We start from the raw sequence: 11,897 nt of genomic DNA on the forward strand, positions 1-11,897 counted from the left end.
TTTTGAGACAGAGTCTTGCTGTTGCCCAGGCTGGAGTGCAATGGCGCGATCTCGGCTCACTGCAGGCTCCGCCCCCCGGGGTTCACGCCATTCTCCTGCCTCAGCCTCCCGAGTAGCTGGGACTACAGGCGCCCACCACCTCGCCCGGCTAATTTTTTGTATTTTTAGTAGAGACGGGGTTTCACCGTGTTAGCCAGGATGGTCTCGATCTCCTGACCTCGTGATCCGCCCGCCTTGGCCTCTCAAAGTGCTGGGATTACAGGCGTGAGCCACCGCGCCTAACCCTGTTGTCTTATTTTTAAAAGTTGCCACAGCCTCACCAACCTTCAGCAACCACCACCCCAGTCAGTCAGCAAAAAGATTATGACTTGCTGAAGGCTCAGATAAGTGTTAGCATTTTTTAGCAATGAAGTGCTTTTCCATTAAGATGTATACATTTTTCAGACACAATGCTATTGCATATTTAATAGACTCCAGTATAATAAAAAGATAACTTTTATATGCCTTGGGTGGGAAACCAAAAAATGTGCATGAATGACTTTATTGCCATATTTGCTTCATTGTGGTGGTCTAGAAGCAAACCTGCAATATCTCTGAAGTGTGTCTATGCAAAAATTGTTCAAATTAGCCAGCTTTTTTCCCAAATATAATGCAAAACCCTCCGACATTCAGTGATAGGACCAATTTTATCTATACAGTGTAATCTACATTTTTATAAAATTCAGTCCAAAATCTAAAATAATATCATTTTAAAATGTATTTCTTGAAAAATTATGTGATTTTTATTTTTCTGTAATTTAAGGCGAACACCGTTTTTTTCTGATTAAAGAGAGAATGTAGAACTTTATCTTTGGAAAATATACATTAGGAACATAAAGATTTTTATTTTTAAAATGTAATGTATACAATATAATGTGCAATGAGACATGCATTAGTGCTTCTCAAAGTATGAGAAGCATTGATCTAAAGTAAAAACAACCTTTGAATTTAAAATTACTTATGTCATACAAAAATGAAAAAATGTTTCAGAAGACCCTAAAAGGTGTCTGAAAGATCATATGTTCCTATAGATGGGACTCAGGAATTAAAATGAGACTGGGAAGCGGGATTGTCCTTGCTAGCCTGGACATCCAGTGATGATGATGATAAGCTGGCCAGGCCTGAGCACGGAGGGCTGTGCTGTAACTGTGGCTGCACCTTTTAAAATAGAATCTCTACTTTTGGCAGCACCTCACTGTGGTTTCCAGGACTCACTTGTGTTTTTTGGCAAAATGCACATCACGGTTTAAATTGCCAGTGCTTCTTATTTATAGATTTCTGCAACATTACGTTTATTTACATTTAAATCGCTTTGCAGTCGTTTTAACAGTTCCACACAGTGGATTATAAAATTATTCGAAGATCATCATTCTTCCATGTTTACTAGCCTCGAGGCAAAGTCAGCCTAGAGGCCAGGACTCACACCACGATGCTCTTAATGATTAAAAAGCACTTTCGTGAATGTACACACCCAGCAGGCCCCACCACTCTCAGGCAGCCTGGCGCTTTTCAGGAATTCATGAGAGATTTAATGTATATAAATCAATATCATCTGCACCAGCCGCCCCCAGCCCTCATGATCCAGCTGTGTTTCTCTGTGGGGATGATGGTCCACGTATTTCCCCAACATCCCAAGACCCAGAAGTTTTCTGTTCTTCAACCCCAGCATACTAAATTGCATTTCTGGGCCACTTTTCCATCACCAATTCCTGGCTCATACCCCACCTTTCTTCATCCTTGGACATCTGGATCTGTACTACCTCTGGTTCTGCTAACCATTCCTCTCTCTTCTGTTTACACCTGCAAAAGAATGTCTATTTCTTCCCTCTTAACTGCTGGGTTTTGAAAATAGTCAGCCACTGTCACCAAAGCTTTTAAGTAGCAAACTTGGTATTGGTGGTGTCTGCAGGACAATGTCTTGCAAGAAGCCTGTCGCCTCCCACTTTGCGTGTCTTCTCCTGGCCAAGGGAGCCACAGGCCATTCCTGACTTGCTGTGCCATCGCCTGTGTGTACATGAAAAGCATCATAAAAGCCTGTTTTCCTTTCTCGCTGGTCACGCTCATCAGCTCTCTTCTCAGGCTCCCAGCTGAAGTCTGAGTCCAGGGCGTGATTCCTTCCTTCCAGACAGCAGCGAGATGAGGAGACGCCCGTGGACTTCTTCTACTTCATTGACTTTCAGAGACACAATGCTGAGATCGCAGCTTTCCATCTGGACAGGTAGGGTCTGGCCCTATGGAGATGGCATTGCCTGTAAGGACCAATCCTCTGGGAGGGGTGGCTAGACAGACCCTCAGCTGGGAACTCCCTGGCATTTCTTCCTTCTGGCTTTTTATCTTCTTCGTGCCTCATCATGGTGTCTTTGAACCCAAAATGTCCCATGCAATCCCCCAGATTGAAAAACACAAGGCCTTTTAATGAATGTAATGAAAAGAACAATTTACAAAGAACACGCTTCCTGCCATGCTGCTTGGGGCAGTTGCTCTAGTTTCCTGATCTGAGAGCAAGGAGAATGCACCCACTCCTATTTATCCAAGGAGTCTCACTGTTACGATATTAGGTGAAAGCACATTCCGAAACATTCCACTCCCTCTATTTGCTCAGTCGTTGCTACCCAAAGCGTGGTCTGTAGCGTCATGGGCACTTCCAAGAAGCTTTTTAGAAATAAGGAATCTCAGCCCCACCCTAGAGCCACTCAATCAGACCCTGTATTTGAACAAGATTGCCAGGTGACTCACAGGAACATTAAAATATGAGAAGCACTGACCAAGAACACAGTTGGGATGGTGGGAAGGTTTGCCCAGGAGGCTTGACGGAATAAGGATTCATTTTCAATTCCATCTCCACTACTTCAGACCTAGGTTTAAAGGCCCAGTGTTGACCTGGGCACTACCAGCTCAACACTGCAGAGACCCGCCTCACTGGCCACCCTTCTGGGTACACCAGCCAATTCCTAATGTGCACTGGCCAGGGGACAAACCCCCTTCTCCTCACTCCCTGATCATCGTTCAGATGGAACAGAGCTTCCTCTCTTGCAGGATTCTGGACTTCCGACGGGTGCCGCCAACAGTGGGGAGGCTAGTGAATGTCACCAAGGAAATCCTAGAGGTCACCAAGAATGAAATCCTGCAGAGTGTTTTCTTTGTCTCTCCAGGTAGAGTACTGGCCCGAGTGATATTCCGGGTCTGAGTAGATGGTAAGCCAGAGTGCCCACCCCTCCATTCATCAGTGGCCTGACACCCTGCTGCTAGCACTATCCATTACTGGGATGGGCGTATGAAGTTGTAAGACACTCCCACCGTGGTCTGCCTGACCATAACACAAGATGAACTGGATGGGAAGGGTTGTGTTTGAGATGCTACCTAGTCTGTGTGGGCATTGACCCTGCAATGCTGGCCTCCCCGGAACCAGAGGTTATCCACCCAGGGTAATAAAGAGTGTCCTACTCATAAGGATAGAATGCAGTGAGGTTGGGACATTTGAAAGCAGGTACCCAGGAGGTTCAGCTTAGTAGCATTCACACCCTCACTTCTGGAAAAGTCAATGTTTCCTTCTTCTTCTGCCTCTTCCCGAGCTGTGAGTTCAGGGTTTCCCTTCCCTCCCAGTGGATTTCCTAGGCCAGGAGGATGTCATGCCTCCAGAGCCCTCCACTTACTCCTTCTCCTCTCTCCTCCCCATCCTCCAGCGAGCAACGTGTGCTTCTTCGCCAAGTGTCCATACATGTGCAAGACGGAGTATGCTGTCTGTGGCAACCCACACCTGCTGGAGGGTTCCCTCTCTGCCTTCCTGCCATCCCTCAACCTGGCCCCCAGGCTGTCTGTGCCCAACCCCTGGATCCGCTCCTACACACTGGCAGGAAAAGAGGAGTGAGTTGGTCCCCAGGCCTCACAGCTCAGTCCTTGACAGTAGCCACAGACCCTGTACCAGGGACTTGTTGCTAGCTTGGCTTTTTAATCTGAAAAGCTGCTTCAATACTCCTTTGCCCCACTTCATATTGATCCTGGGATGAGCAGGCCTGGGTCTGTTCTCTCCCTTTAGTTCATTTATTCAGTTCTAAAGAAACTTCCATGTACCCAACACTAGGTGCTATGGGATACAGAAATGGAAGACTCAGACTCTCTCCTTGAGAAGCTCCTTGGTCTAGTGGGGAGGACAGACATGTAGCCAGATCATGAAAACACAGCACAGCACTTGCTATAACCAGGGAGCACACGAGAATCCCATGGGAGGTTCACCTGGTTCCCCTGAGCAAGCCCTGGGAGACCAAGGACCTCACTGCTGTATCCCCAGGACCTAGCACCCTCCCTGGCACATAGCAGGTACTCCACACTAGCTGACTGAGTGAATTGATCCATCAATCAAGCCATCATGATCACAGTGGGAAGGGAAGTAACCAGGCAGAATTTCTGGAGGACATGACAGATCCTAAGGGACTCTGTGAAGGCTGAGAAGAGCCCTCAGATGAAAATGAGCATCGGAGCATTGTGGGCAGAAAACCATATGTGAGAGAGAAAGGGCAGGAACAGCCCATGGAGGTGCTATGAGTGGTGCAGGGTCCAAGAGGCTTGGTGAGAGGGACTGTGGAGGGACGAGGAAGCAGGTGAGGGTCACTGCCCCCTCCTTTCCTGCCTGCCCCGACCTCTCCCCTCTGGCACACAGTATCCCAACCACGGGTTTAGTGTCCACCAGAGTTAAAGGACCCAGAACCATCTCACCACATGAAATATGCAGCCTTATGTGTCCTTGTCCAGGGCCTTTCTGAATTTTAGAAGCTGCCACTGGCCCAAGGCAGGATCAGGGAGGCAGGGATTGGGGGGCAGGGGGAGGTGTGGGGAGACCCCCCGACACCCTGCCATCTTGGCTTTTCCAGCCCCAGGACTTCTTCTCCCCCTCAGGTGGGAGGTCAATCCCCTTTACTGTGACACAGTGAAACAGATCTACCCGTACAACAACAGCCAGCGGCTCCTCAATGTCATCGACATGGCCATCTTCGACTTCTTGATAGGTAGGTCCCCACACGCAGGCCCCCAGCAGAAGTGGGCTCTGCTATGTGGCGGGGGTTCCCTGTGACCTTGAGCACAAACTTACAATCTGGTTCATGAGGACTAACTCTGCACCTCCCACAGCCTCAGAAGTGGCGGAGGTCCCAGAGGACAGAAAGTAACAGGCTCCCCTCTCTTCAAAGAACTGGAAGAAGCTGAAGGGGTCGTCACTCAGAAGGCAGGCATCTCACCCTGCCACAGGCCTGAGTGGGCATCAGATTGGAAGTTATATGTTCACTTTACCAAGTGAGGGGAAACCAGGTAGAAGGGAAGAAAGTACACAAATATGTAGCAGGGAGGGCCTCGGGCGAGGCCACGGACACACAAGAGTAGTAATTCCACCTTCCAGGCCCACAGGGACTTCTAGGGAGACGAGACACTTATGAAGGTGGCCATCACACAGGAGCTTAGGTCTGAAGCACGTCAGACAGCTGGCTCATCATTGTGCCTTTCAGGAAGTTTAGCTGTGTCTGTTTACTATAACCAGGCTCAGGTGAGGACCTCTGGGCTGAGGAAAGCCAATGTCAATACATACACGAAGTGCAAAGGTGACTTTCTGCACATTCAAATCCCTGGCCAAAGGCTAGGGTAGAGGCAGGGGCAGAGGTGAATGCCTTAGACTTGAAACCAGTCCATTTAGGGTTTGCTCGTTTTGCTTCCTTCTCCCTCCTGCGGCTGCTTGACTGATGGCCCTGAGGAAATGACAGCGTGAGGCCCAGCTTCATTCAGACCCCTGCCTCTCAAGTGATGACAGGCCTCCGTTCCCTAGAGAGAACTCAGGTCAGGAACACCTGTCCCCCTGGCCTGCTGGTTCCGGCTCTGAGTCCTCCCCTTCTTCACAGGGAATATGGACCGGCACCATTATGAGATGTTCACCAAGTTCGGGGATGATGGGTTCCTTATTCACCTTGACAATGCCAGAGGGTGAGTTTCGCCACGTGTGTTCAACATTCCCCTCTCCCAGATTTGCTGCTCTGTGCAGCCAGCTGCTCGGGGGAAACAGACACCCTGCAAATGAGGGCCTCCACCAGCACGTGCCTTGTCTCCTTCTAGCCCGGCTTCTTCCATTTCCTTCTTTCTCTTTACCTTTGCAAGTACCACTTGATCCTCCTCCAGCCTGAGAGCAGTCGTGTGCCCTCTAGTGAAATAGGGTGAGGTTTTCGAGAGCAAGGTGCATCCTCAGTGGCTGGCACTCCAGCTAGTGAATGAATGAAGGATTGCTTAGCTCTAATATCTCTGTACAGAGGCTTTTGTGATCTGACTGGGGAGAGGGGCTGGAGAGGCAGCGCCATGATCCCTGGCATTTTACCCCAATCTCTGATTCACAAAATGCTGAGAGGAGAGAGGAAGCCTCAGGGGAATGCGAAGGATGCTGCCGGCCACCCATAAAAGCCTGTTTCTCCTCCTAGGTTCGGACGACACTCCCATGATGAAATCTCCATCCTCTCGCCTCTCTCCCAGTGCTGCATGTAAGTTTTCCTGCAGCAGATGATACGGGCAAGTAACAGTTGTGACCCTTCATGCTGCTTGCAGCCGAGGTCTGAAGGGTTTCATCAGTTTTCACTGGTCTAGGACGTAAGTGGGTAGAATGACAGGAATTACCTTATTTCTTACATATTTGTGCACTGCATGACATCTCAGCCAATGACAGACTGCATATATGACGGTAGTCTCATAAGATTATATTAATAATATGGTATTTTTACTGCATTTTACAGTTTTACTGTTTTTTCTATGTTTATATACACAGCTATTCACCACTGTGTTGTAAAGGTTTGTAGCCTACAAGCAATATCATATAGCCTAAGAGTGCAGGAGGCTACACCATCTAGGTTTGTGCGAGTACACTCTATGATGTTCACACCGTGACAAAACCTTCGCTTAAGGATACATTTCTCAGAACATATTCCCATCACTAAGCGATTCATGACTGTACTACAACTATCAAAATTTCCCCCACAACATTTTGTCTTTTTCATCCTTCTACATAGGATGAATTAGGATTTAATCCTTTAAACCTTTCAATTGCCAACTTTACTCGTTGACCCACTCAGATGATCACCTATTTTTGCAGTCTGCTGGGTTCTGATATTACTAATCAGACCTCTGCTTTGCCCGGCATTCATATCAGCTCATAAATATTACTACTTGATCACCATCTAGGCAAAACCCTGATTAAAGTCCTGTAAACCTGTGCAGACTGGAAGAAGGCACGAAGGCCCTTGCTTTGCCACCATTTCTCTAGAGAATGTCTAACTGACTTCCATACTTCTCCAGTGTTTCAGCCAGGCTTGTAAAATTGACCACCTGCTCAGCTGCAGTATGCAGAGCTAATTATAAATATGATATTCACACCTAGCAAAAACATCTCATTTGTTTCCAGCTGGAAAGCTCGGAGCAGAGCATGAGTATTCTTCATCTACGTCTTAGGTTAATTTAAACATGCTTCCCTCTGGCCTCCCTTCAGTGCCTCCTGAGCAGGACTGGATGAGCAGTACCTGTTTATGACAAAAGTCAATTAAGCTGCTTACACATCAGAGTCCAAGTCAGATTCCCACATAAAAAGAAACTGAAATCCTAAAGATGGGTCCTACCACATTTTTATCTCTGTGATTTTAAAATCTGACAGACAGAAATAAAGTTAGCAAGAACAACTTAAAGGCTGGCAGTACTGGGGGATTTTGAGATAGCAAATAGCTCGTCAATTCACCTACTAGAAACTTCTCCCATTAGCTTTAAATCTCCTTGAAAAATCCTAAGTATCACTTTGGTTTTGATTCCCTTAGCGTTGTCAGAGAAAATGCATATAGCCCAGCATCACCGTTATTAGAGCACAAATGGCTACGCAGGCTCTTAACCAAATCGCAATTGGGCAAAGGACTGCAAGATACTGGAATTTGCCTTTCATTTATTCCCTTTTTACCTGGTTTCCATTAAAATGTGCCTGAGAAGACACAGGGAGAGGCGCCAAGAGTATCAGCTACAACAGCTGTGTGTGGGGAAGGAAGTTCAGGCAAGTTATTTTCTTTACATTTGCTTATTTGGTTCCTATAACTTTATCTTTTCAGGATAAAAAAGAAAACACTTTTGCACCTGCAGCTGCTGGCCCAAGCCGACTACAGACTCAGCGATGTGATGCGAGAATCACTGCTAGAAGACCGGCTCAGCCCTGTCCTCACTGAACCCCACCTCCTTGCCCTGGATCGAAGGCTCCAAACCATCCTAAGGACAGTGGAGGGGTGCATAGTGGCCCATGGACAGCAGAGTGTCATAGTCGATGGCCCAGTGGAACAATCGGCCCCAGACTCTGGCCAGGCTAACTTGACAAGCTAAGGGCTGGAAGAGTCCAGTTTCAGAAAATACGCCTGGAGCCAGAGCAGCGACTCGAGTGCCGACCCTGCTTCCTCACCTCCACCTGTTAATGCTGGAGATCAAGTCAGCTAGGAAGGAAGTAGGACATTTTCTCAAACAGCAAGTGGGGCCCAAGGAACTTGATCTTTACTCCTTGGTGCACTGCTTCTGTCGTGCATTGCCTTGCTCCGTTTTTCCCAAAAAGCACTGGCTTCATCAAGGCCACAGACAATCTCCTGAGTGCACTGGAAAATCTAGGTATAGGTCAGTCTTGGCAGCCTTGATCCCAGGAGAGTACTAATGGCAACAAGTCAAATAAAAGGACATCAAGTGGATACCTGACTGTTCTCAGGATCCTTATTCTATCTACAAGTCAAAGATAACTCCTGGTCCAGACAAAACACCTGGCCTATCACAAGCTGACTAAAAATCTGCACTTTGGGCCAATGCAGGCAACAGTAACTCTCAGACAGGTTCAAATTAGACCTCGCACTTTCTACTCATATTCTAGTCACTGGCCCCATCTGAATCAGTAATCCCTACTGCCCGGTCCTGGAGTAACTTCTTAGAGATGTTATTACAAGGGGCAAAAATAAAAGAGGGACTTGCTAAGAATATCAGAAAAGGAGTGTTCCAATCTGAAGAGTATCACAATTGAAATAAAATCAAATATGTCAAACTAAGCAGCCAGTAACAAAATAAATAATTACAATGAAGGAAAAAAAAAGGAAAGTCCTCCAAGGTCAGGATGGCACGGGAACAAGCATAGCAGGGACACAAGCCTGGAGTAAGGGAGGAAAAGAGCCAAGGCTGACCATAGCCCACCAACCACAATCTTCTTCCCTAAGACCCCAGGATTGTCCCTGGCCCATCCCCAAAAGGAGAAAGGGGCTATGTGGAAAGGTGAGGCCCTCTAGATGCCCCTCCCTGTGACGGCTGGCTTAAAAAAGACTAAGTCAGGTTTTTTATTGAAGCCTCCCTTAAAAGAAAGTGTAGTAGGGATTCCTTGTCTCCTCTACCTTCTCCCTACTGACTTGTTGATATAGGAAACTCCTTTTAATAGGAGGCTTTGTTTCTTATTCCATAATTAATGACCGAAAACACAAAGGACAGGAGGGTCTTCATTCCATGGAGTGACTAGTCAGTCAAGTAAAAATGCCTGATTTCACCATATCAACATTTCCAGTAAAGGCCAGAGTTCAAATACTGTAAGCATGAGAGTAGAATGGAGCTGTCACTAAAGAGAATACAAGGTCAAGAACCAGAAACGTCTCCAAGCTTTCTGCAGTGTGAGCAAAGATAGCCTCGACTGGACAAATAACACTTCTGACCCCTTGGTACCCCCACATTACTGGTATGCTGCCCCTGAACTTTGTGTCTCTATAAAATCACTACCGTTCACTGAGATCTGACCATGTGAGGCACTTCACCAACGTCACAGAAGCAACACACAGGTTTCCAATCCTCTCAAACATAGATATAACCCCCTGTCCTCCAATGTGCATGGAAGAACTTTAAGGCTCAGAGAGAGTAAGCAAAATCACACAATTTAGTGGTTTAGATCTATTCCAAAGTCTTCTTTTCACTGTAACGCAAAACCCAACAGTATCCCACCCAATTTATGAAGTTAAATTTGTTTGCTTAAAAAAAAAAATCAGCTGGGCATGGGCTCACACCTGTAATCCCAGCACTTTGGGCCTAAGCAGGCAGATCGCCTGGGTAACACGGCAAAACCGTCTCTACAAAATATACAAAAAAAAAAAAAAATTTTTTTTAAATCAACTCTTTAACAGAGAAACCTTAATCTCAAAGATTTCCTTAACTATTGTGGCCCTACTGCAGCACAGGGCTCCCCACTTCATTCACTGTCTCTCCTGCTTCAAGATGTTTCTTCCCCGTGGATGAAGAACCAGGAGATCACACACAGAAATGGGAAAATATCTGGGTAAAAACGTTCAAAGAATAGCACAAAATGGTTTCGGACTTCCAAATAAGACTCTCAGGAAAGTAGGCTACAGCTCTACCTCAAAACCCGCCACCTCCTGTAACGAAGCACTGGTTTTCCAATGGCCTATATGCAAATTTTGCTGCACTGTACAAACAGAAAGCAATAGGCTTGAATTTCACCATGATATGTGGCACACCTATCTTATTATTCACTTATCCTTCAACCTCCCATTACTTTTTGATTAATAACAAAATTAAGACTGATTTCTCAAAAATATCAGAAAACCAACCATTTCATTTTTACTCAAGTTCTTCCAACGTGTTCATTTTGAACTGTTTACGTCCCATGAAATAAAAAGTCTCTTGACTCTGAGAACTTTTCAAGTTACTACTGACAGCAAACTAAAAAATGAATGGGAACTCTACAGCATGTAAATTGATGGAAAGAGGCATTTGGAAGAATTCATTTTAGCCTTCTCAAAAGTCAGGAAGACAATATGAGTTTGAAGATTACAAAAAAAAATAGTCATTCTCTTACGAGTTAGTTTTATGTTCCATAAAGTCACCACAAACACTGCACTGGCAAATACTGAATGTTGCTCCTAGGGGAAATATAGGGTTAGGTTGCTGGGAGTCTCTAGTTACATTTTTATCGACCGATCAATACATAATCTTGCTGTGTGTGTGTTTTATGTTAAGGCATATTAAAGACACTTTATTTAATATATACTGATTCATTAACATTGTACTCATGGCAAACAGCACTGTAACCCAGACCTAAGAAACATCCAATATACATATTTTCTACATATGGCACAACACAGCCTTCTTGCACTTAGGAACACTACTCAGCACTTCATCACTACACTTAGGGGGTTTTTAATAGTGAAATCACCAACAAAAAAAATACAAAAATGCAAAAAAAAAAAAAAAAGGCACTAAAAAGACCCAAGAAAAGGACACTTATTCACAGTATGAGAGATGAAACAAAGCTGACCACCCCTTTGTTCCCCCTCAGTTGGGAACATGCGTGTTGGGAGTCTCAAACTTTTCACTTCCCTGCTCATGTCTGCAAAAGCCCCGTGACTACTGATTTTGGGGTTACAAATAAAGTTTAGCAAGTAGGCAAATTACAAATACAGAATCCATGAATGATAAGGATCAACAGTTAACTCATTTGAGATCAACAAAGATTTTAAAAAGCTCTCCATCTAGTGGCAACCTTTAAAATCACACAGCTACTTAAGCAAAATTGGCAGAACTTTCACAAAATGAAAACATCTGACTCAGTGGTTTTGGTTTTAGGTGTAGTCAGGATGAAGTCACAGCTCTGAACTTATGTCAAGAAACGAATGTTAGCGGTACATGTACATAACAATGCTGCTTTCTATGTAAAAATCACATAGCATAAGAAGGAAGAGATTTAAGAAATTCACATAGCTACAGCCTTTACTGATAGCTATTATAATAATACCTTTGGGAGACGGGCACGGTGGCTTACACCTGTAATGCTAGCACTT

General features: G+C 45.5%; 1 protein-coding gene across 1 annotated transcript in view; it reads left to right on the plus strand.

The window, feature by feature from the left end:
* FAM20A (FAM20A golgi associated secretory pathway pseudokinase) overlaps positions 1–8,769 on the plus strand; it is a 68,228-nt gene extending 59,459 nt beyond the window's left edge. The window contains exons 5-11 of the mRNA XM_055243898.2: positions 2,165–2,257; positions 3,076–3,191; positions 3,723–3,903; positions 4,933–5,042; positions 5,922–6,003; positions 6,489–6,548; positions 8,148–8,769. Of these exons, the coding sequence (XP_055099873.1) occupies positions 2,165–2,257; positions 3,076–3,191; positions 3,723–3,903; positions 4,933–5,042; positions 5,922–6,003; positions 6,489–6,548; positions 8,148–8,412 (907 nt within the window). The 3' untranslated portion in view covers positions 8,413–8,769. The remainder of the gene's footprint in view (positions 1–2,164; positions 2,258–3,075; positions 3,192–3,722; positions 3,904–4,932; positions 5,043–5,921; positions 6,004–6,488; positions 6,549–8,147) is intronic.
* The last annotated feature ends 3,128 nt before the right edge of the window (positions 8,770–11,897 follow it).

This window comes from Symphalangus syndactylus, chromosome 14 (genome assembly GCF_028878055.3).
Source record: "Symphalangus syndactylus isolate Jambi chromosome 14, NHGRI_mSymSyn1-v2.1_pri, whole genome shotgun sequence".
NCBI lineage: Eukaryota > Metazoa > Chordata > Mammalia > Primates > Hylobatidae > Symphalangus > Symphalangus syndactylus.